General features: G+C 37.3%; 1 protein-coding gene across 1 annotated transcript in view; it reads right to left on the reverse strand.

The window, feature by feature from the left end:
* The window catches only part of LOC140235243 (ryanodine receptor 2-like), a 125,646-nt gene that overhangs the window by 91,059 nt on the left and 7,938 nt on the right, over window positions 1-26,649 (reverse strand). The window contains exons 9-23 of the mRNA XM_072315278.1: window positions 26,344-26,399; window positions 24,689-24,813; window positions 19,535-19,584; window positions 18,951-19,011; window positions 14,954-15,198; window positions 14,005-14,086; window positions 7,835-7,977; window positions 7,132-7,267; window positions 6,570-6,623; window positions 6,088-6,203; window positions 5,520-5,698; window positions 4,840-4,910; window positions 4,192-4,279; window positions 3,441-3,737; window positions 2,326-2,790 (exon numbers count right to left, since the gene is read on the reverse strand). Coding sequence (XP_072171379.1) covers window positions 2,326-2,790; window positions 3,441-3,737; window positions 4,192-4,279; window positions 4,840-4,910; window positions 5,520-5,698; window positions 6,088-6,203; window positions 6,570-6,623; window positions 7,132-7,267; window positions 7,835-7,977; window positions 14,005-14,086; window positions 14,954-15,198; window positions 18,951-19,011; window positions 19,535-19,584; window positions 24,689-24,813; window positions 26,344-26,399 — 2,168 coding nt within the window. The remainder of the gene's footprint in view (window positions 1-2,325; window positions 2,791-3,440; window positions 3,738-4,191; window positions 4,280-4,839; window positions 4,911-5,519; window positions 5,699-6,087; window positions 6,204-6,569; window positions 6,624-7,131; window positions 7,268-7,834; window positions 7,978-14,004; window positions 14,087-14,953; window positions 15,199-18,950; window positions 19,012-19,534; window positions 19,585-24,688; window positions 24,814-26,343; window positions 26,400-26,649) is intronic.

The following is a 26,649-nucleotide window of genomic DNA, read 5'->3' on the forward strand; positions in this document are numbered from 1 at the left end:
AAAAGAGGGTCATGCCTTTCATATGATACTGCACTCCATGTTTACGTTGACTTCGATGCATAGAGCAAAACTATGCAAACAGTCAAAGCTTTATCTAAATCAAACAGAGGAGTAAGAAAGTTTTGACATTTCAAGGAGTTACATCTTTTCATGTCAGTTATACTGGTATTTAAAAGGTCTCTCAAGTGAGTTGCACACAAATCTTCAGTGTCTTTCCTTTCTTGGAATGAATTCCAAGAAGAAATATCATTCTCATTAGATTTATTAGACACGGAGGTTGCACTGACTATTAAACGCAATGAACACTCATGTGGGAGGGATTTAATTGCAAAAAAATAATGATAAAGATGATTCTTTATAACATTTTAATGTACAAACCAAATACCATGTAACAATGTTTCTTGAAAACATGAAAAATTCTGAATTCTATCAACGTACTGTTTTGTTCAGTTTTGGTAGAACTGTTACTGTTCCTTTTGTTTGATTTTTACTCCATATATCTGACATTTCTTCCCAGAGTCAATGTGGACATGGAATGGAGTTATGTTTGTTGCGTGCATGTGAAATTTCACAGCAGTGCAGTGCTGTTGGCAGCTCTCAACCACAAGGTGGCGTTGTCTCCTCTGATGCCTATCAACTTTGAAGCATCCCACTACAAAAGCTCTCCAATTTTTTACGATCACAGGGAAGAAGATTTTTTTTCCCACCCTGAAATTGAGTGCTTCTGTATTGTTTTCTCGCCTGATATACTGATGAGTAATACGTGAAGAGACAAAATTGGGGGCTGCTAATGTCAACTAGCGAGATGTAAAAATCTTTGTTTCTTTCATTCCTTTTGACTGGTAATTACTATTTAAGTTGTCATCTTATCAAAAACAAAGTAAAGGTGTCTTATAGATGTTTTTTTCTCAAATGATGATAATTCTAGAGGGGGTCCTCATGACCTAAAGTAAAAAAATTAACTTCCTGAAAACCAACTCTGTCTTAAAGGGACAAACAAAGCAAAAATATGATGTGTTACCTCACAAGCTTGGCCAGATACGATTAGATTGGACTCAGTAGTACCCCAATCATACAAACAACCTGAAAGTCAAGAAGAGCTACTGGATGAAAGAAATGAGAATTCCTTCCTTGCATGCTTCTTGATGAAAACATCAATGTGGACATTTTAGCCATTAATTTTCCTCAAACGTTCCTGGGGCTCTTAAAATTTACTGGCTACTTCGGGAGTGGCATATGATTTGATGAAAATTTATTAGTATCCTGGCTATTCTATAAAACTAACGATGAATATCTTTGTACCTAAAGTGATATTTAACAAATGTAAACAGACGAAAACTGACCAGAAATGAATAAAGTGATATTTGTTACATTTTTTAAATATTAATATTAGTACTGCTGGAAGACCAATGCACCTACTTATATACCATACTACAGCACATATGGATACGGACAAAGAGTTTTGATATTTAGACAATTTGCAGATATTAGATTCTTGCAGAATAGTCAACTTTACAGTAAGTAATTGAATGTACTGCAGGTAAGCAGGATGTTATGAAACTATTACTTGCCGTTATTAAGGGTATAGTTTGTTGATATTATCACTAAGTAGGAGCTAACTACAAGTGTGGGGCTGAAGTATCTTACCACAGCTTCGTCGGGAAAAAGTGGTATGATTGAAAAATAGAGAATGGGTGAGGTTTATGACAAATAAAAGAAGAAGAATCAATAGCTGCCTTTGAAAGACATTCAAGTGTGAAATGAATATGCAAAAGGAATGACAAAGAGGTTGAATATTATTTTTCTTTTGTCTTGGTAAAGAATTTTAAAGGTGAGGGCATATTGATATCTACATGTATGGTAATCATTTGTCTATCTCTTTTATTTTCAAATGTTTGTATAACATAATGATGTGTCCATACAGGTAGTAAATTTGAAAGCTACAGACAAAAATGTCTTTCTTTCTTATGGACAGGACTAAAAATGTGGACACTTATTATTCCAGGTTGAATTCTAAGGATAGATTTTAGTAATTACTAAGGAGATTAAGAATTGCACATCCTAGCAAAAACAAATTCATTAATAGAAGACAGTTTACTGGACACTTCTTTTTTATCTGTTCATGTTCTGTACATGTTTTGCAAAACATATGATTAGATTAATACATGACAGTCCTATAAGATTTACAGGATGCTACTTTGGCTTGAACATGTGCCCCATGACAGCAATGTGGGACTGAGAGAAACAGGGAGAGAGAGAGAGAGAGAGACAACCACCACACGAGACAGGCAGACTCTAAAGAAGTGAACAACTAGTGAAACTTGCAGTGATGCGGGCAGCGGTGACACGGGTGGCGGCCGACTGCCAGGCAGCCTCGGACTGCCTCCACGTGCCGGAGCGTGCCGGCGCGGACCCGCGGCTCTCTACCGAGCCTTGCGGAGAGGAAGCGGAGGTGGAAGAGGAGTAGGAGGAGGAGGAAGTGGTTGCACTAGCAGCAGTGTTGGTGTTGGTATTGGTATTGGTGGTGGTGGTGGTGGTGGTGGGTGCGGTGCCACTAGCGGAGGCAACAGCAGTGGTGTGGGCGGTAGAGCCCGGTGCAGTGCCAGTAACATGTGTTCTTGTTGATGAGGAGGATGATGATGGAGGTGAAGATGGAGTTGATGTTGGTGAGGATGATGAGAGGTAGGCATCCTCGATAGCCTTCATGCGGGCCATGTCCTCCACCTTTTCTTTCTCGTGCAGATGAAGCTGCTGGAAGAGGAAGTCCCGCACCTCCTTGTCCGTCTCTTTCTGCAAATGATGAAATTCATCCAAAGTACTAGTAACCTTAAGATATTCCAAACAGTAATCCAGATGTCATGGTACAGTATACTTGGCTAATCTTCCATTTGTTATTTGCTGTTGTGGTGGTAGAGTACAGCTTTAAAGACTGTTGATACGAGGTTGCCATATTGACCTCAGACTGCCAGGACTAGAAATAATTAACTTTTCTACAATAAAAATTGGCAGAGGCTCTGGCATACCTAGCACTATGGACATCCAAGGCATTTTTGCCATGATTCAAGTGTGTTTCGCTGAAAATATAATTCAAAATGTGAATGTCTTAATGAATGAGCGTTTGAAATTGCACAGCAGCAAAGACACAATAAGAGGAAGAAAGATACAAAAAGTCAGTATGCACACCTTGCTACAATGGTACGAATACATTGTCAACAGATAAATCACTTTTTCTTTCTGAAATCTTAAAAAAAAAGGAAAACAAAAACACTAGGGAAACCTGGAAAAGACAGAAAAGTCAATCATATATCTCAACTTTCATTACCAAACAGCTTGGAGGAAAAGCTTTAATAGACAATGTATGTATGCCTTTTTCTATTTCCCATATCTTGGAGGTCCATCCCTCCTGGTGACATTTTTAGCAGGCGAGCTTCTCCACCCACCTGTCCGTATCTGAGTTTGGCCTGCTGGACTAGCTCTTGTTCCCGGGCTCCGTACTGATTCATGCCAATGGGCAGCAGCCGCTTCAGGGCGGCTAGGATGAGACTGGGAGGGCTGCCCTGCTGACCGTCCGGACGTTTGGGCGTGGTCGACATCGGCTTCGGGGGCTCCCCGGGTGGGCTCATTCCGCCCCCGAGTGAGCCCCCACCACTGCTGGACTTGGACATGGCAGAGGCTAGAACAGAGGAGCTGTCCACCTCTGTCTGAGCCACGTAGTTCTGCTCCTCACGACGGAAGTTCTGGCAAAGTTAATGATTTTTATAATATTATTGTAATATATCAAACATTACAAAGTGAACTTACAGCATTTTGAAATCATTTGGGCTTGAGTTTAACATAACAGGACCTTGCTAGGGACAAATTTTGACAGTCAGGACTTGAATGTCAGCATTTCTCACCAAATACAATTGTACTTTTATTCTGCATGTGTCCAAGAGGAAAGAATATATCATATGGCTACTATCTCTCATCTGACTCTGTAATCTCACAAACATTATCCTATCTATTTTTTCCCCTACCAAAAACAATGTTATGCAAACATTCAATATTACAAATTGATTGATTTCCCTTAAAGTTAAGCAAATCATATAAAATGTGAAACGGGGGTTATAGAGCTGGTTGCTTAAGTCTTCAGAGTCAAACACACTGCAAGACAGGGAAACAGACTCTACACAAATACAGAGAAATACTTACTGCTGATTTTGCCCAGGAGTTGAAGACGGCAGCTACCTTGTAGTATAGTTTCTCTGCTTCCAGTGTGGGAGATTTTAGCCACTGAGCCCTGTATTTAAGGAGGAGATGTTGATGCATACAAGCTGTAAGAAGAGCTACTCATGAGCATTATTGGCACTATATATGGCATTAATAACATTCACATACACAACTACAATGTATGCATCACATTACTCATACCTCAAACATGCAAACATAGTTTAAATGCAGAGATGACCACAATCTTGACTGAAAATGTACAAAGACTTTATGTGTGACTTCATAAGATAACAAGTTTGTTTATTTGTTTTGCCACTATTGTAACTTTCAACCACTAGAATCCATCGGAAATATGATACAGTAGGTATGGGTCTCATCAGGCAAGAACACCTACATTTTTGTTGTTTTCAACATAATGGACTCTTACATCCCTGCTCATGTCGACCCATTTCACAAGCATCTTTAACGCGCATTCAGTCACACTGATAATCATTGTCCGGAGGTGATAATAGTTCTAAAGTGTGTATGCAAAATATCACTCACACTCACACACGTTCATGCAAATATGCACAACCTTTCCTCCATCTCTCACACACACATACATAGACAGAATACATGGATTACATGTACCTCTGTGAATCAACAAACTTGATGAGCAAGGGGTAGAAAGCATACAGATCTCTAACGATGAGGTGATAGTCCTGTGGATGAAAAAGTATGATGAAAAGATACATCACATCTGTCCCCTTCATACATAACAAGAAGAGTAAAGCTTACAAAACAGATGCTATCAACATTGATTTAAAAGTTCTAACCTGCACTGAATTGGAGGTTAACTCACAATGGAATTCCTTTCAACCACAATCATTAATCTTGTCAAATCATTCTAAATAACCTTATTCTACTGCCAATTTTGGCATGACTGAATTACCTAGTATGGATGCATATAAACAATTCTGTGTGTACATGGCACTCTCCTTGCTAGAAAAAAGCAAATGGTAATCCAAGATGTATATGTACATGGTTTCTGAAGTGAAGGATTGCAAAAAAGTGCAACAAACTAGAGCTTTCAATAAATGTGTTCAGTACAACACTGTTATAGTTTGTCCATAGTAAGTACTTATTCAAGACTTCAACATAAAAGCATACATGCAAGGTATCTATCATTCTGGCTGCTGTGGACATCAGGAGCTCAATGCAAACCTAGCATTATCCAAGACTATGATATCACTGTGACATATGACTTCCTTCTTGCAACTTTTGTTAGTCACGACGGAATTCAGAAGATCTCTAAGACAGAGTTCACTGACCTCAAGGATGGCATACTCTGCCTCCTCCATTTCCTGTCCACCCATGGGGTAGTCCTTCTTTAGATCCTCCTCTGCCTTGAATACCTTGGCCGTTCTCTCATCCAGTTTCTCCACCACGGGAAGGAAGTGAGTTTTCAGCAGCTCCGGCTGGGCATCGTTCAGGATGGGTTGTGCTGTGGCTAAGGTGGCGAAGTGAGAAGTTAAAGGCAGAAAAATGAAGTGCATGTCATGACAAAATACAAGATCCAAACAGATATTAAACATAAGGCTCTCTGATAAGAATTCTACAGAATATTCTTGCAAATGAATGCAAACAGGTACACAGGACTCAAATAAACTGGAAAATATTTGCGGCAAAAGTCAAACACATCATAAATTCTACATAAAAGTACTGCAGATACACGTAAACTTGAGATGTAGATGTGAGGATTTAAATCAAACCCTCATGGAGGAGGCATGTGTGATGATGGGATGTACAGCATTTTCAAGAGCTACTACATGTATGAAGGATTTGTGATGTTGTAGACAGATCTAGGGGGTGGAGAGTCATATCCATGACACAGCTAACCTGCAATTCGAGTCATCCATGGGGCATTCTCTGACCCAAGGTTGTTCTTGATGAGGGTCAAGACATTACCAAGGGTGTTGTTCAGATTGCCTGAGTTCACCATGGTCCAGTAGTTGCTGCCATTCAAAAGGTAAACAGTGATGAACAGTGATTAACAGAGTTAACACATGTCCATCCATCCAAAAATAAATGAATAAGCAAATACATGTAAACCCGACTTACACTGAATTCCAATATTTTGTTATAGTGTCACAAAGAAAAGGGCAAGACAAGAATATGCATATTTGATTAAGAATATTCTTGTATATTTCTATCATGCAAGCAAATGGAAGAACAAAAGTACACTGCTGTATTCAAACACATGTGACTAACAATCTTGCTGATATCATACACTGTACACTATAAAGAACATGTAGGTATGACTGCTTGGCTGATACTAACCAGTTTCTGACCAAGATCAGAAAGATCCACACATAACTCACCCTTGTCTCCTACAGATGTTGTCTGGTCCCTGCTGCCACCAGTAGTGTAAGTAACTGCAGATTACAGATAGTTCAGTTCAATTGGATTTGTCACGTTGATCGTATCAAAGCATATATGTAGTTTGTAAAAAGCACTTGGAGATATGAACATGCAATACTGTGCTGTATCATGGGTCAAAAAGCTGAAAACAAGCTCTCCATATAGATTGTTTGCATGAAGCTCAAGATTATGAGAATGGAGGGATTTACTGGAAACTTTAACAAAGCAGTAAGTTGCTTTCTATGAAAACACTTGCAATTAAGCAGTGGCTATGATTAATTTACATGTGGAACAACTTAACATACAATTGTGGCACATTCTCCATGAAGTGAAACACTATTTGGCTGTTTGACATCTTATCCCTCAAAAGGAGTAGGGACTCTATACTGCCTTATTCAATTTTAGAAGCAAATAATAAAAGAAACTCCTTTGACCACTGTATTCACTGATGGAAGAAAACACTATGTGGTCGAAGAGCATTAACTTCCTTAACTCAAGATGGAATGTGAAGATGATCTTTACCTGCACAGCATGGGAAGAATGACCTCTATGACGTGTGGAGCCTGGTCATACTTGGCCCCAGAAGTAGCCATCTTGTCGATCTCGGTCACCACAGCTGGCAGAGTGGGGATCCCAGCTGCCAATTTGATGAGTTCATCTGGACAACAGGAGAACAAAGGACTACTATGTAAAAAATTATCCTATCACTTTTCTTGTCAAATGTACATACAATTTTAGTCAAGCCCTACTGCTTTATTATACTAGTTGTCCATTCTTTCTCTTTTTTTTTTTGTCTTTCTACACGAAATGATTTGAGATGAGAGGATATACCGTAGATGCTAGAAAGCATATATATACAGTCACATAGAAGAAAACAGAAGACAAAAAAGCAAGCATAATGGTAACCTACTGAGTAGTGGACCAAAAAGAAATGGTAACATGGTGACCATCAGAGACTGCTAGATTTTAAAAACTTATCCACATCTTTCTGACTGCAGCAAGAAAAGTACAGTGTGTGCCTTTAATGACTTGCAAACTTGAGAGATTCATTTGGGTTAAAGATCCAGCTAATGACTGCATGATAGCAATAGTCAGTATCTCTTGGACAGAGAAGTTGGGTGGGGAACAGTAATGGACAGCTAAATATGATACTTCAGTTTTTCTCTCTACATCTCAAACTTTCAGAAATCCTCATTAACCTTGTATGAGAGGAGAGTTACAGTACCTGTGGCTTCTCCCGTAGAGCCTTTGAGCTCAATTTGTCCTAGGAGGGAGTTTGGGTTGTTCTTGTTGAGGTGGGGCTCCAGGAAGGCCACGGGGAAGGCACCAGCAAAGGCCGCCAAGAGCTCACCAATGGCTGGACGAAGTCTGAACACACACAACATGAAGGTGAAAAGCATCATTACAGATCGGGTGACATTTCAGGAGCCCAGTAGAAGAAAAAGATTATAGCAATGCTTTTCCCTTATTTCACAGCAATATGGAGAAAACATCAAAGGATATGAGTAAATGAAAGCCTTAATAGCTGTCAAAGAGTGTTTTGTAAAATAAGACATACCTATAAAGATTTGCAAAGAAAAGGTCCCATTACAAAAAAAAAGAAAAGGTCCCATTACAAAAAAAAAAGGAAATAGGAAAAAGAAAAGAGAGTGTAAAATCAGTGGTACGAGCCGGCCGCTACCAATTGACGGGCAAATAAGTAAAACGAGATTGATGTACATTGTATGTATCATTTGGAAATCATACTGGTTTGCAATACTCACAGTGTAGAGATTAATTGTGAACACACATTATCAAAAATGTACTGCCTAATTATGACATACTGGTGCTGTTTGGAAGTGTGCATATACATTGTAGCATTATACTGTATAAAAGCATTTGTATCCAAGGCACACATTCTCAGGTGCAAACTCCCCTGGTAACAAATCATATGCTTCCCAGAGATCAGATTATACAATAATACTGCTCTCTAAAGCACTTCATCCAGGTGCAAAATTACTACACTATTAAAGGCATTAAAACTTTCAAGCATAATCAAAAGCTCATTCCCAAAAGAGACATTTCTTTGATGCAGCTTGAAGACTTAAAGAAACTCACACAGTCATTCACATACATGATATTTAAACATGCTGTGCGTGAAAACGATTATCATTTATCTTGCCACTAGGAGAGCCTGTATGAGAAAAAAAAAGTGATCGTTCTTGGATTAAGCCACCAGCAAAGCAGAAAACGGCGGTCTTCATTCTGAAAAATGTGACGAACAATAGAATCTCAGATCATCGTGTTGCACAATCCAGGAAGTCATTACAGAGCATTCTTCAATTGCACTGTAATTATTGCCAGTGAAAGCTTTCTGCAGTTGATATTGCGACAGAAAAGGGCAAGTTCTCCATCAAATCTTCACCTTACAGTACAATCACCATGCTGCCAGGAGATACCAATTCGTTATTTCTGAGCTGAATGCCATACTGAAGTTTGTCTCTTTCTTCAAATGACCTGTATTGACATTCCCTGAACTTACTGCTTTGCTTTTATCTATCTGCTTTGGCTTTATCTAAATGAAATTGACAGTACAAAACGGAGATATTTTGACTTGCTCTGCATCTACTTCATCTGAATTTAAGATGAATGTATGTCCACTTCGTATTATCATTACTTTGTCATATACATTGAGTTGATTTACAAAACCAATGGCTGCTGCACACCCAGGATCAAGAACAAGTGTTTAGACAGTGACAGAAAATTACAGGAAATACTGCTGGCAAGAGACTATACCAAAGAGCTGATCAAATTATTGTCTTCAAAACACTAAAATGTGTTCAAAGCAAATTCTGCTAAAAAATCAGCTGTAGACATCTAGCATTCTAAACTGTTCTGTGACATTGGCAGTGTAATGTTCTCCATTGTTTGTGTCCACTGACAGAGATTCATTTCAACATGTTCCAAATCTGAAAGTTTTCAGTAAATCAGAGAAAGCTGAAGCTGCAAACATTTTCAGACAATCATACATACTTGTTTTTCTCTCCAAGCATATATTAAATACCTCTTTGCTTATATCAAAATCAATATTATCTTGTAAATTATGACACTTCCACAGCTGCTGAGAACTACAAAGCTACATGCACTGAAATAAAAACACACACATCTCAAACAATAAATCTGATTTTGTTGTTTTTTTTCTTAAATCAATGAAGTCGCTTGACACTTATGAATATTACATCCTTTCACATGCAAATCTTCGCCTTAACGATCCATCATGAAGGAAATAAAAATGCTCCAATAAAGCGTGTGATTCAGAATTCTCATTTTGTTTAATGAGATTTGCCCATCACATTTAGCTTTTAAGCCATGCTGCTGTAGGCATAACATGCACAAAAATTGGTGTAATTTACTTTCCAGTCACAAAACGTGACTCATTTCATTATAGGGCATTGCGATCCAATGTATCATCTGCATATACATGTACATTACATATACATACATACACATATACTATGTATACCTACTAACATACATACAATGTACATCACTTGTACATACACTTGTATACAAACATGAACAGACATACAATGATGCATGTGTACAGGCCCATCTTTCCCTCTTATCATACACTTGATGAGACTTAGATTTTTAAGTTTCAAATACATGTAGGTACATGTATATTCACATGAAAACTCCTGTAAATTTCAATGTGATATGATTTCATCAAATTTCCTCCTCAGTACATCTACTGTATGTGGGAGTAATGAACAGAAGTGGAGTTGTTCATAACATTTTATAATGACAGCCCTGGTGTACTGTGAAAATCTAAACTCAATGCCTTTGATATATGAATATCACAATGATACAAATGATACAAATAGAATACAAAGACCTACCAAATTTGACACAGAAATGTTTGTGAGGAAACAAAATTTCATAGTAATTCATATCTACCCTCAAGATAAGCAATCAATGTTAAAAAACAGTTAGCTTCATTGTAGCAGTACTTAGATCTATCTCGAAGGGTATACAAATAAACAGAAAAATTGAGACTATACCTGTAAGTGAGACTGATAATATCATAAGCAAATACTGTAAAAGTGGAAATTTTCGTGGTATTGAAATTTTTGCGCATTTCGCGCGACCAGAAACTAGCGCGAAATTAAAAGCACGCGAATATTTTTGCCTGCCATATGTTCCCATTCGTGTACTTACTGCCTTGATTCCGCGGAATTAAAAACACGCGAAACTCATCTTACTCGCGTGAAAATATCCACTTTTACAGTAAGTATACAATTTTAGGTGTGGTGTGAAAGTTACATGTGTAACTTCTGTTCCAGCAGTGCATCCCAGATGTTCAGCAAAACTGCATTACACATTACAGGTAGGGGATACCTTTTACAGAACTCCCAAAATGCAGCAAAACATTTAATATGAACCTCAGGGGACTTGTTTAGGCCACTGCTGAGAAATTTGGAAGTCAACAGTTATCTACAATTTGAATAATACACAAAACTCAACTACTCAGTAGTTCTGTGTGTCAGCCACACTTAAGCCTTTTTGTTGCAGTCTTCTGTATTTTTTATCTATAAACACAAATCTAAAAGTATAAGAGCTGATGTAATAACATATAGAGTGTGTGGCAAGAATGTATATGGAAATGTTTGTAAGTTTTGATGAACTTTATTCACAAAATATACATGATGGGCACACATGCAGTGCATGGGTCTGCAAAGGTAGCCTAGTAATGTACTGGAATTTACGGTGAGCCCCGAAAATAATTCAATTCAAAATCTAACGGTCAATAAAAATGTACTAAATGTTACCTTCCACTTTCAATACTTTATGGGAGTTTCTAAAATGATACTCTCTTCAACATACCACTGTGTTTATATAACTCTTCATTTAAGGCATGCAAATGGGATTCCCTACCTTTAAAGTGGCTGAGAGCACAGTTTGCACTTTTTTCTTTCTTTTTTTCGTCTGGTGACTGCAGCAAAATTTTAACTGCACTAACCATTCTAACCAAAACAGTCAAGAAAAAGTGTTTCAGATTATGCTCACATTGCTCTAGGCATTGTTATTATTCCCTCACTTTTGGGAATATCTGTCTAATGTGTCTCTAATATCAGCTATGCAGTGAAAGTAAGAAGTGTCAATTTTATGATGAGCAGATAATTTTTTTTTTTTTTTTTTTCAGGAAAATTCCTCCTATGGACTTGATGTAATAAAGACAGAAAGTGTAACCATCATGGATAAGTGACATGGAGTTACAATTTTGGGGGATTTAAAAAAAAACTCATTCTTGGCAGGATGTTGCTTCTGCCCTTATGCAATGCCTTAAAAATAACTTTTGAGAGAGCAAAAGATCTCTATCCCAAAACAGCGTATTGAAAGGTTGCAATACTTCTTTGCATAACACTGCATCTATATTTCATGGGTTATTGATAGAAGTGTATGCCAGATCTGCGAAACAGCACAGACCTTTCAATGATTACACATGATACTGTATCTACTGTGAATCATGTGTTGGGAAGGTGTGAATCTTTGTTAATCTGACATTTCTAATTTGCATTTCACTGCATTTTCTGATTTGCTGTTTCAAAGTGGACAGCCCTTTGGGATCAACATGTGTAAGCAAGTTATTATGTGACTTTCACAAATCCAACTCAGATGTTACAGGCACACTCCCTTCACCCAGCTTTATGAGAGGTTTTGTTGTTAATCAGGCTCAATTCATCCTGTGATTGTACTAAGAAATAATCAAATTTCCTGCTGGAAAAAACAAAACAAAAATAATGTCTAAAATCTGTTCAAAATCATTTGAGCAATCTACAATCCAGCAGAGGAGATGAACAAAATAGTTAAAGCCAAAAATCACATCATCCTGAGAGAAAAGGTTCATTTAAAGCCGGAAATCACTAGACAAAAAAGAAAAGAAGAAAGACATTTCTGAAGGAAGATGACAATGCCTCTGCATAAGACATCTTGTCCAGACAGAGACCCTTTCTACCATACATTAGTCACTGTTGTGTGAAGGTAGCCACAACCCAAAACCTTGGGGAATGAAATACAGTTCTGGTATTTATGACTTGGCAGAAACTAAAGTTTAGAGAATATGTACTCCCTCAGGTAATGAGAGACTTCTGTTGATTTTTTGCAACAGAAAAGAGAAAACCATGCATGTGCAAACATGTATATATACAGTAAACCTTTCTTAAGTCAACCTCGCATAAGTCGAATAATCGCCTAAGTCGAAGGTCTTTTCACGTCCCTCCTCTTTGTATCCTATCGAATTTAATCTCTCATAAGTCAAATTTTCTCTAAGTCGAAGTTATTTCTTCAGTCCAAATAGATTCGACTTATGCGAGGTTGACTGTAATATACTTTTCAAGAGAATCATTCCCTAATCCAGTGTGATATCAATGGTTGCAAAACGTGAAGAATGGAGATATATATTGGTTTGTTAGTAAAGAATATCACAGCACAATGCAATGGAATATATTCATTTGTCTCAGCAATCAAATTAATGTCCTGCTCCCATCTTCAATTTTACCTCTCTGCAACATCCTTGGCCTCCTCATTTTCACTAAAAATGGAAATAAAGACGAGTTAAAAGTACAAATAAAAGATTGATGCCGCCAATACACGACATTTTTTTTTTTTTTTTCTGTGCACACACCTATCCACTGTATTATAAACACTATGTCTTGAAGTATGCTATTCAGAGAGCATTCAAAAAACAATTCTTGCAGCTGGTGTCTGCATGTACTCGCCAGACTACACTGTACATGTACAGTGTAGGGTTAAAATTATCCGTAACATCACACTGATCAAACTTTGATGCAGAAATACGGTCTTGCAATAACAACAGAAAAAGAAATATAATCTGATGAGTCAGCAAAATAATAGATGACTTTGTACATAATATTATTATGACACAGCAAAAACATATGTGTGAGAGTTACAGCGGTTGGGACCAACATGAAACACACAATATTAGAACACAGACAGAAAAAAGGGTTTCCAAAACTTGTCCAAGGAGTAATGAAAACTCACATTTCTGAGAGACTGTTATTTTCTCAATAGTACAGGCCTATCAAGTTTAAATGCAATCTTCTTCTATTCAAACATCCTCTCATATTGAGCTAATGTCAACTAAACTGCTTCAGTTTTGTCTTGTTTTGTTTTTGTTTTTGTGGGTTTTTTTGCTTTGTTTTTCACATCAGATTGCTTGTGTGAGATGTCAATTCTTAATTGAAAGAATTACATCCTTCAGTTGCTGATTGATTCATTGATTATTTAATTCATCATCATTATTATCATTATCATTATTATTATTATCATTATTGTTATCATTAATTACTAACTGCTGGGCAGAGCTAGCACAGTGGGTCTAGCGATGGAACTCACTTCTTCACATAGAGGGACTGGTCAGCTCCCAGTGTGTAGAGATTGCTGAGAATCCTGAAGCAGTACACCTGGACCTGGTCCACTGGTGATTCAAATAAAAAAACAAACAAACGATAAGAATAAACAGTAGGACTGCCCACATTACCACATCAATATCAGAGGCATCCCAAAGAGCAGTCTGGAGATGACTGTACATTGCATGCATCTCAGTGGCCAAATGATGGCAGATTCTTGTGTTCTCTTTAGAGATCTAGACATGAAGAGGAATGGAAATTTTCCTAACACATACAATCTTTTTCAGTAATACAAGTTATGCTTTTGATTTAGGCTCCCCCACTTTGGTTCCTCTGACTACTACCCTTTGTGGCGAGTGACATTGTAAGCATTATAGTTTTGATAATTTTTGTACAGAAAAATTGACAAAATGTCATTGTACAGTAATAATTGAAATAATCATTGTAAATCAGGTATGTTTGTTTCATACTTTTGTGAACACAAAGTGGATATAAATTCAAATCAAATCAAATCAAATCAAATCAAATCAATTGAAAGTTTCAGAGAGACTTGGCAGGTCTGAAAGTGAAATACAAACATGTAAGATGCACAGATGAAGGTTCATATACTGTAAAACCAGAAACATTATGTGGTATGAAACTTTCTCAAATGACAGACCATGAAAAAGTTATATACTGCATAAGCAAGCATTGTGTAGCCAAAAACTTTTGTATTCAATCTACTTTTGGCAATCTTGGCTCCTCACAAAATTCATGCAAGAGACATGCAAACAAAGACATTTCTAGCTTATATGCCTTCAAGGGTGAGGAGTTAAAAAAAAAAAATCCCAGGCCTCCCCTCTTTCAGAGAAAAAAGACCTCCTAAAGACAAATCAAAAACAGCTTTATATAAACAAAACAAAACAAAACAAAACGAAAGGTGGTGCAGGACTCACAGAGCAGGTCGGCACCATAGTTGTGTCTGGCAAGGTGCTGGAAGAGACTGATCAGCACTGGCACCAGGACTCCAGGCACGTAGTTTATGGCTAGGTTGTGCTTGGACACCTGGGCCGACTTGATGTGGGTGAAGCGGCCACCGTTCCTCACATTCTCCACGGTGGCGCTGAGGTCCTCTGAGGCGTGGCGGAAGAAGATGAGCAGACCGCTTTTGATGGCTTCCGTGCTGTGCTTGACCACAGAGCTGACCACGCAGAAAATAGAAGTGTAAAATAAGATAAAACAAAAGTTTTCACAAAAATACACTTTCTCCTGACATTAAAATACCAGTAAATTCCATGTCATATGAATACACGCAATTATTTCGTATATTACATACATGTACATGCTCATACCAGGCATATCAACAGGGTTATTGTACACGCTTAAATAGTTGATTATTCACAGAATTTTCCTGGACTAGAAAAGGATTGACTCTTATTCTACCCGACAAGGTCAAGACACTTGAAAAAGAAAATAACTGAAACATTCCATGAATGTCATGCCTCTTTTTTCCTCTCACTGAAATTACATTGTAGCATGTCCTTCATAAAAATGTAAAAACAGTGATATCAATGGATCTCAAAGCAAAGAGCTCTTTATAAAGTTTGATTCATTCCTGTCAAGTTGGGTTGGAAATGTGCATACAATGTCAAAGAAAGAAAAAAACTTTCCCATTCTGTTATATCAATTTTGATTACAAAACGCAAAACAAAACAGACAATGACAATCCAAAGTACATACTGTTTACACAATCTTTAGTGAACAAGGCCATGGACATTGTGCCCTTCTACCATTGTGGGTTCATACAAAGTCCATAAAATATTTCCTTTTTGATCAATATAATGCACATATTTCCACCTAAGATTGCAAATTAGTGACAGCAGACCTGTAACACCTTAAGTGTATCAAAATATTATTAATAAAGGTGAATGAACATCAGAAGCTAACAGGATTTTACGTTCTTCAAACAGGAGAGAAAATAGGATGGTACTGGAACATTTTTTTTGTCAGGTGAAGGGGCAAAATTTTCACAGATTACAGTATGTGTGACATATTGAACTGCGACAGACAAGATAAACTTTTTTACTACAGGGTTTACATCTCTAAGAATGTCTTTGTACAGCCATCACATTCTACCTCATCCTGCATTACTGCGGCTGTATGTGATAACAATAGGAAATGCCAAACAAATCATAGTGATATACATTTGCCACATTCCAATTGTTAAGATGTCAGGCACAGGATCCGAATGTGAATGCACATGATGTGTAACTCCCCAACATCAATGTGACACAGGGGGATGGTATGCATAAAAACAGAATGTCAGAGAATGCACTGTTGTATTTTGTTACCCTTGATGACATCACTCGAAAGAGTGCACATGTATGACATTCACACTAAGTATAATATGTTTGGTCCATTTCTATATACAGTATATCTAGAGAACCTTGTTGACTTTTGGCACCAAAAAATTCATGCATCCAGGCCGTGCATGTAGAGCTCCAGCTATTAACAGGCTTTAAGTTCATTGGCTACTGCCATTCCAGTTGTAAGCAACAGAAATCACTCTATTTCAGACCTGCCGGTATGATGTACACCATACATGTATATTCTTAAAATGGAAATATGTTTTCCTCATCAAGTCATGCTAAATGGAACATTGTGCTCTTTGCTGTTTTCACTCCTTTCTTTAAAATCCAGGAATAATGTATTGTGCTGATGGTTTTCAAGGCATACACTGTGTATGTCATGTGCAATGTGTGATGGTGCATGCATTGGTGTATACACTGTATGTATGTACACTGTAACACAGCATTCTGGGAGGAAGAGTGTGAAGTGTTGAGTGTAGACTGAAATGTTCATGGTAGACATACAAGTAAATAAATTTTGTATGATGATGGGGTAAAATGGAATAAAATTTAGACTGTGCTCCTTTTTGTTTAAACTCTGTTAACTTTAAGATCATGCTTGCAATTGAATTACAATTAAAATATCGTTTCTGTTGCAAGCATAGTTAGCATCCATTTCTTGCATGTTTTTCCAACATCCCAAACAAGGACAAAGACATATCCTTTTGTTAGAGAAAACAACCAATAAAACCTTTCAATAAAAACAAGAAAGTGAGAGAGAAACAGAACTTTAGAGATTACATGTACTTCAAAAACACCAATTAGAGTGGTGTTTTCCCATCTACATCTCACAATGATTAAAGTTGATGACACAATGAATGATAGAATGCATGGAATGGAAACAGATGAATCGAAAATCGTTTGAAAACATGGTCAAGCAAATGGGAGGTTAAAGGTTATGGTGGGGAATTCCTAAAGAAAAGGAATTTAGGGTACACAATAGAAATCGATCAGGACGGATCACAGAAAAATTATTCAAGATGTAAACAAGTCAGAGGAATAGAGGGTAGAGCTAGATCAATGACGAGACACTCAAATGGAATGGAGATAAAGTTGATATTAGACAAAAAAGGAAGGAAAAAAAATGAGCATTGTGTATTAGGAAAGCAGACTGGAAAAATAGGAGGTGAAAATAAATTAAGTAAAGTCCTTTATTTTTAATGCCTCAAAAGAGATTTCATGGAGGAAATTATAGAAAAGAGGTCATTAAGCCTCCAATAATTAAGTGGCAAGAGTTTGCCAGAACAAAGCAGGGCAAAAAGACAGGAGTGGAAGAAAAAAGATGGCAACAAAGAAAAGCAAAGTAACATAAACAATTTCATCTGAAATGAACGCTACAGGGGAAAGATATGGACAGGAATAATGGCAACTGAAAAAAAAAAAAGGTAGAAAATGAAAATAGAGAATGCTTACAGATTATTTGTGTGAGTGTATATGTATGTGTTTGTGTGTCTGTGCAGGGGGAAAGGGGCCATGGGTAAGATGAAACATGGGGGAGAGGGAGGGGGGCAACCCACACCAAAATCACGCTTGATACCTGATACCCTCTGACTGAGAAACCCTGGGTTCATAAGACAGAAGTAGAAATATGTAGTGAGAGATACAGAGTGCAAACAAGAAAAACGATAAGGAAGACGGGACAAACTAAGAAAAATCAATCAATAAATAAGAAACTTTCAGCACAGTGTGTCATGTATGAGTGGAGGAAAAAAAAAAGACGGGTTCTCTTTTGGATTACTGTATGCACCATATACTCCCAAAGTATAATATTGTAACTTGGATTAGGACTTGATGACAATTTTGTGAGTGTTCAAATTTGCAGTTTAGAGCCAGATTAATGGAAAAAAGCAAAAGCATCCCTCTTTAAGAGAAAAGTCACGAATTCCCACCTAAGAGACATTATACAATGCCTTTATGATAAGGGAGGTAAAATTTTGGCGAGTGGTTAATTTTGTGAATATCAACTGACTTTTGAAATGGTGAAAACGAAACATTGCAAAATATTTTGCTTATACGGCACCATGATCTTCTTTAAAAAGCTGGAAATGATATCAAGGGGTCAGTAGGTTGGATTATACATTTACTGCCCATGTTAAGAACACATTTGTTTGTGATTTTCATGTCAGCACTGGCTGAATTCATTGACAAAGATATCTACACATTGTATGAATGGCAAATTGAGTAGCAGCATGGGGAAACAAATTACTTGAACATACAACACAAGTGGAAAATTGGCTTAGAAATGATAATTCTTAAGATATTTTGTAATTCTTTTTTCTTTGAATTTGCATAAACTACAAAATGTAGCCCAAGAAATTACTGGTGCTCTGATTATGAACAAATTGAAATCAAAGAGGAAAGCATCAACAAAAATAAATAAATTTGACAATAAACAATAAATAAAATTATATAAACTTATGGCTCTAGGGATTCTCTGATATTTACAAAATGATATCAAAGCACATGTCAAAATATCCTCTGTATTCCTGTGAGGAAAGGGAGAGGCAGTCAATATTCCTCAAGTATTTTTCACGGTAAGACTGACCTCGCATCGATGGATTGAGCCACCACTCTGATGCAGCGGATGAAAGGCAGAAGGTCGCGACCTGGAAGTGTAAAGGTGGGATACCACATCATGCGAGATCAACAATTTATCACTTAAAACAGGAGGCGGAATGTTACAACATACTGTAGCCTTTGTACATACAATTAAAGCACCTACCAACATTTGACATAATTTCATACAACTGCTATAATCTAACAACGAATGAGAACAAAGAATAGCAGTTTGTATTTGTACACACTGCAAAACAACACTGCATAGAGTACAACTAGAAGCCTGTATGACCAAAGTATACTTCATGCTTCATACATTTACCTTTCTATTTTGAATCTACATTGTATGTTGCTTGCTCCATATGGCATATTGGTCATCCCTCATCACCAATGGCTAAATGTGCCTAAATTGAATTTGTAAGGTCTAGCCATTTGCAGGAAAAACATCATCTTGATATTTCAACTTGAAATTAGATCTTAAAAAAAAAAAAAATGTAATCTACTGTTAACAATGCAGACTTCTGTGGTGTGCATACACAAATTGTAACAGCTTCAAACTTAACATTCACTTACCAAAGAGATTGATCTTTTGTCGAATTAGCTGGGCTAGCTTGCAGAAAAGGCTGAGGTACAAAACACATAAAACATTTGTTAAAGAAAGGCATAGTCAATATCTATCCACGCTAGAGCTCTATCTGATTAAAATTACACAGTCCATGTTGACCAAAGAATACTCAAACATTTGTCGAGACAATGAAAAAAAGAGCATTGCCATACAAATAACATAAATCTTTTATAATGTCAGCACTATCTCAATGTCTCCAGCCATTATTTGACAAAACATTTTTTTCTGCTGTATTGGCCATAAAGAGGTCTGCAGAATTGGCTGCCATAGCCAGAATCTGGACAACCTGTAAAGCACATGCCAACAGGCGATGGAAATAGTTTGCATGCAAAAAGCTGAGGAAATTAATAAATAGCAAATACAAAAAAAAAGTAGATATGAAATTATACATATTTGTTTTCAGCAAACATAGTTCTTTGTTACCAAGACATATCAGTCTTATACAATGAGCCATGAACTGAATCGCAGCTAACACTGTCAGTCATACAAATTCTGGAAAAATGAAATCTGCACTCATACCATGCAATGTTACACTGTCTGTATCTTTTACTACTACAGCATGATGCTACATGCCATCTGCTTGTCACAGCACACCAGATAAAGTTTACCATTGGGAAAGTGTAAGAAGCGAAGGGGATTGCCATTCCAGTGCATTGAATGCATGCCTTATTGCCATTTCAGACTTAAAGAATTTGAAAACAAGGCATAGTTGCTCCAATAATAGGGGGAAAAAAAATCAATAACACACAAGTCATGCAAGAAGAAATCAGACAAGTAAGAAGAATGACTACAGCTGACAGAACACTTTTGAATATTTGGTTCAGAACTTGACCTCATTCTGCACACAATGATAACATACTTTTTGACGAACGTATACGTATAAACACCAAATTTTGTGTAATTATCAACTCAATGAAAAATCTCAACACACATTCTACTGGGCAATAAAATTGTGATTGGTGAGAACGGTGGGTTATTACTGAGAAAAGTACTTTTTGCCTTGAAATCTTTATCATGGTTAAAAAGAAAAATGTTGTATTGTACGTATACATGTACATGTACAGTGTAAATCTGAATTAACTGCTAATTTATCACACAATATTTCAATGCTCAGACTACCACTACCACCATTCTTCAGAAGGAATCATATGAACATACACCGCATTTATTGGCCACATCTATGCACAATATATATATACACACACACAAACACACACAGGGCCGGATGGACTCGTCTAATTGACTTGGACTGATAATTAGAAGCATGCACATTACATCTTTCAGCAGATACTTTTCAATCTATCCACAGAGTTAGACACAAACTGGAATACATTGCAGTTTGAGACATAGTGCGTGTTTATACAGGAGCCTCTCGCATCGGCGTGCATGAGCCGGTATTTTACCTCCCGCATGAGCGCTTATTTCTCGTGTTTATACAGAAGTCAAAATACCGGCTCATGCGAGCTGATGCGAGCCGATGCGAGCGGACCTCAGCTGAACCGGACCTCTCGAATTTTGGGGTCAAGCATAGGTCACGTTCGCAGTGCAGTTTATTGCATGATGGGAAAAAATGAAAAAAAAAAAAATCAAGATGGCACCGGCAAAGTCATCAGGACCACCAAGCTTGAAGGTCATTCTTGTAACGTTCCTCTTGACAACCACCCGGCCAAATGATCAATTGAAATCCAGTTTTTCAGTAAGGAGAAGACATGGTTCGATCATGACAGATATTAAAATACACGCTTTCCGGTTTCCTCTCGCATTTCGGTCGTCTGTATAAACACACAGCAAAATACGCAAGGCTACTCTCGCATCGGCCACCTCAAAAGGTGGCGGACGGAACCTCTCGCATGAGCCTGCATTTGGAGGCGTATGCCGGCATACGCCGTGTTTATACAGAGCAATATTCGAGAGGTCCTCTCGCATGAGCCGGCATGAGCCGGCATGAGCGCGTATTTTGCTTCTCTGTATAAACACGCTCATAGAAACCAAACGATTGTCTTCTTCCTTCTTATCACTACAAGTGTTTTTCTATTGCAATCAAACTTATTAACCCGTTGCTTCCGAGATTACTCAAATTCCCATTACTTCTAAACAGGGGGCACCCGGTTCCCATAGACAACGGGTTAAGTTTCAGCATCTGAAAGACTGAGGAGTGGGGGGGGGGGAGGTTTATAAAACTGTATGTGGATGAGTATAACCTCATTGGATGATAAATGTCACCATATTAGTGTGTTTTTAAAGGACAAGTTCACCTTCATAAACATAAGGATTGAGAGAATGCAGCAATATAAGTAGAACACATCAGTGAAAGTTTGAGGAAAATTGGACAGTCGATGCAAAAGTTATGAATTTTTAAAACTTTTGTGTTGGAACCGCTGGATGAGGAGACTACTAAGGCTCATGATGTCATATGAGTACAACAGTATAAAGAAAATGTAAAGAAAATTCAACATATTTTCACTTTTTTTCGCATAATAAAAGAGCACTTGACTTGCCTCTTTCTCAAGGCAATGGGAATAATATTACCCATAACATATGTCAGTAACGAGTCAAGGGAATGTGTACTTTTTTCCAAAGATGAAATTTTGTGAAATTCTCTTTATATTTTCCTTATATTGTTGTATGCATGTGACATCATACACTGCAGTAGTCTTCTCATCCAGCGGTGACTGCACAAAAACTTCAAAAATTCATAACTTTTGAACGGATTGTCCGATTTTCCTCAAACTTTCAATGATGTTTTCTACTAATATTGCTACATTCTCTCAATCCTTACGTTAATGAAGGTGAACTCGTCCTTTAAGGTGTGCGCATTAACTACTGTTTGGTCATGTTTCAAAATATGAGTTCAAGAAGTGATGTGACAATGTTTTGCTACCTATTCTACACTCACAACAGTTTATAGACCAATCACTGATTAAGACAATGTCAACCATTAATAGGGAAGAATACCATTACACATGTTCACCATGGACTAAGACAAGCACATCCTTGAAAAGACAACTGCATGCTTTAGCTTGCCTTTTCACACAGCCCTACATACCTTCCAACCATTGCTTTCTCCACGTATGAAGCATACGGCATAAATATCATCTCACTTGCAGAGTGAAGGAGGTTAGTAGGGCAAAAATCATACATTCATGAATTAGTGCATATCAGACTTCATATCCTTCCAGTATTTTTAACTCTATATTGTAATGACAATGCAATAACTCTCATTTACAATGGCAATTCTTTTTACTTTTTTTTTTCTGACAAGCCAAAGTTTTGAATGCAAACTAAATTTGCCATGAAGTAATATACAGCATACACTTTTGATTGTTTAACTATAGTGCTTCCACAAAGGTAAATATGATTTTGTTGATTTCTTTTTTAGTTGGCATGAAAGCTTTTACTAAAAGGCAATCCTGTTTATGTCTAGACAAGACATTGCACCATATCCATGTTCTGATTGGTGCATGTTAGAACTGAACTTGCATCACTGTCACAGGTGACTTTATCATCACTGCCATATCATATTCAATGAGAGCTGGAAAACATATATGTTTTCTCAATCATGGAAGGGGTACATTTGAAATGCAAAAAAAAAAAAATAAAAACTTTTATAAAAACAGCAAACTTGTATACAGTGTGCCTCAAATACCACACGCTCATATCAAATATGCAACATGCTCTTTGCAAGACGGATGCGATCACAGGAATACATATGAAAACATCATTCCTTTTGTTTCTTCGAAAGTACATGTACCATATTGGTAAAGTGTGAAGACTTTTGAGATGGTTACTGTAAAAGTGGATATTTTTGTGCGACTAATTTTTCGCTCTCGGCAAGGCAAGAAGAGTTTCGCATGTTTTTGATTCCGCGGAATCAAGACATCAACTACAGGAACGTATGGCAAGCAAAAATATTTGCACGCTTTTATTTTCGCACTCTCTTCTGGTTGCATGAAATGTGCAAAAATTTCAACACTGCGAAAATTTCCACTTTTACAGTATTAGATTTCCCACTGCCATGCAACTCATATAAGGAAGCCTCCATGACTATGGCTTTGGCTTTGCTGACACACTCGCTGCCTTTTCATTTTACACCATATATGATGGTATCCAGACATACATTTCTTTTCTTTTTCTGTTGAGTCACAATGTGTCCTAAACATGGTGAAGATTTCTTTGATGACCCCATATACAATATTGTAGCATGCATCCTTGAAACATATTGTAATTGACTGCCTGCAATGCAGACATTCCACATGCACAGAAATTAAAATCTTCCACAGCAATAAGCCCCATTCTACACAAAGTAAAATAGTGAACACAGACATTTCAAAGATGTCTGCATTGCATTTCAGTTTGTCACACAATTATAATTTTCTAGTGCAGTGGTCACTTAGATGTTTTGAAGCATTTCAGAAAGTAATATAACTATTAAACTTAAGATACTGCAAAAACATCAAGATAAACAATTTCAACAAGCACCAAAGAGAAAACAAGAAATGTAAGTTCTGTAACTAAGAAAGAAGTGTGCGGAGATGCTAGTTTTCACTATAATGAGATATACGTCTGCTGTAGAAGTAACTACTCAATTGTGTGTATATGTCGTCGTCGTTTAGTGGCCATGGTCATATAGTCATTAGGCAGACAGCTGTAAGTGACATCATGTGTCAAGGATTCATAATGGCCTCCTGTCATGGGGCTTGCATAGCTAGGAGATCTTAGATGGCAGAGATTCCAGGAGATTAACCCTGGCAATCCAAAAAAGGGAGTGGTGTTAACTCTTACTCTAACCCTCTCTATCCCTCTATGATTTTCCCCCTACACCCTTCTTGCGTTGACACTGCATATTTCTTTCTGAATATCTCTTCATATATCACCCCTCTCTCTCTCTCTCTCTCTCTCCATAATTTCCCCTTATGCCCTTCTTCCCTTGACACTAGATTTTTCTCTCTTAATATCTCTTCATATATCCCCCTCTTTCTATCCATGATATTCCCTTATGCCCTTTTTTACCTTGACACTAGATCACTCTCTCTCTCTCTCTCTCTCTCTCTCTCTCAGTATATCTTCTTATATCCCTCTCTCACTCCTCTTTTTCATCTTACCTTGAAACCATCTCTTTCTCCCTGGTAGACGACCCCCCTGACCTGCCAGCCTGTGGGGCATTGGGGTCAGCCACAAAGTACGAGCTGTGTGCCTGGAAGTACTTCTCAATCAGAGGTAGAACAACCTGGAAGAAACACAAAGTCACATGACAGTTAGTTCAACAGCAAATCAAAACACATCTTCCTCAAAAGTACATTAAAAATCACATGCTGGTTATAAAGGTCTGTGCCATCAAAGGCTGGTTAACTAAAGGTCTGTGCCATATGCTAATAATCAAAACGAACACACACGAGTATTGATTCCATCTGCAAAAACTCTGGCCCACTTAGCAGGAATCTTGAATGATCTAATTGTTTTGGGGGGTTTGGGGTTTTTTTTTTTTTAAAGATCAATCAGAACTAACGAGAGACTATTTCACGAGAAACTCATTTAATTCACAATCTGTTCTGATAAAAGCACGAAAAACATCCAATTCAAATACGATCTACCAAGTAAGACAACTGTGATGTTGACTCAAATACTGTGGGGATTAACTTTGTACAGAAAACAAAATCCCCTAGACAAACCAGTACAAATTCACACGTGTTTCTTCAATGAATAAAGTTATAGATTTGAAGACAAAGTTCTCTTGCAGGGTAATATTGTAAATAGAGGGGACCTGAAATAAAATGTGCAGTGTAAGATTCACATTGCTTAATTAATATTGCTATAACATTGCTTGAATAAGTTCAACAAAAAAGTGTGCCTTGTATAATTCCTTGTATTACAAAATATTTTGCCTCACTATTAAAAGAGAATGATTGATAATGACAGGTAAAGATTCATATCTCCAAATGTATAAAAGTCGAATATGTCCCTTTATCCAGGACACAATATTAGCACTGATGTGATGGCCCAGGTCCACTAAAAATTTATGTCAGGCCACTACATTTTCAAAAAGGCTATCTTTCTGTGGCCAGATTGGTAGCTACAATTGTACAATCCATGTAAGATGCAAAATGAATTTTTATATTTCCTTTTATTTTGGGCCTCGACATTTCTTTTTCAGGCCACCAAAATGTCAGATTCAAAGATTTTAGTACCCCAAATGGGCCATCAGAGGAAAAAAAAAAAGTTAGCGTCAAGCCCTGCTTTATCATTACATTTATCTATAGACTTCTACAATGGCAAACTCTTAAAGGGACTGTACAGTACTTGTTGAGGTGGGGATTCATGTTTTGAACATTCCTAAGTGAGATAATGAAAAGCCTCTTATGAAATATGAAAGAGCATGTAATTTTAAGAAGGATTCAACGTTTATTTGATGAAAATTGGTTTTCAAATGGCTGAGATATCCAAAAAAGTGCTAACAATAAAAGGCGACATGCCACAACTTTATTAGGATCTCTTTGTTTCACCTTGTTTTTGGATATCTCAGCCATTTCAAAAGAACCGATTTTCATCTAATAAACTTTTGATACCCCTTAGAACTGCATGCTCTTTTACATCTCATAGAGTGGTTTCTGAATATCTCGCAAAACGCTAAAAGCTAAATCCTTACCTCGACCAGAACTGTACACACCCTTTAAAGAAAAATAAAGTTAGTGGTCACCTCCAGGTGATAAAGTATTTTGATAATGTACATCTTTGATGTTCATTCCATTTCATTGCTTACTTTGGCAAAGAACTTGTACCCTCTGTCATCTCGCCCTTCCTTCTTTGACCTGAAGGCTGAAATATGAAAGCAGGAAAAACAAAAAATATATGAAAATACAGTTTATTGATCACTTATTTGTCATTTTCATCATACCACATTAAAAAGTGGGTGAATACATAATAAAGCACATGGCACATAAAAACACACACAAACTATCATTATGAATGTGGGAGAGGTACAAAGTGTCAGAAGCTTTGTTTTTCTTAATTTATGGCATTAGGTGATTTGCTGTCTTGATCACTGTATGTCGGAGAAGCTCCACTG

The sequence above is a fragment of the Diadema setosum genome, chromosome 1 (assembly GCF_964275005.1).
Source record: "Diadema setosum chromosome 1, eeDiaSeto1, whole genome shotgun sequence".
Lineage (NCBI taxonomy): Eukaryota > Metazoa > Echinodermata > Echinoidea > Diadematoida > Diadematidae > Diadema > Diadema setosum.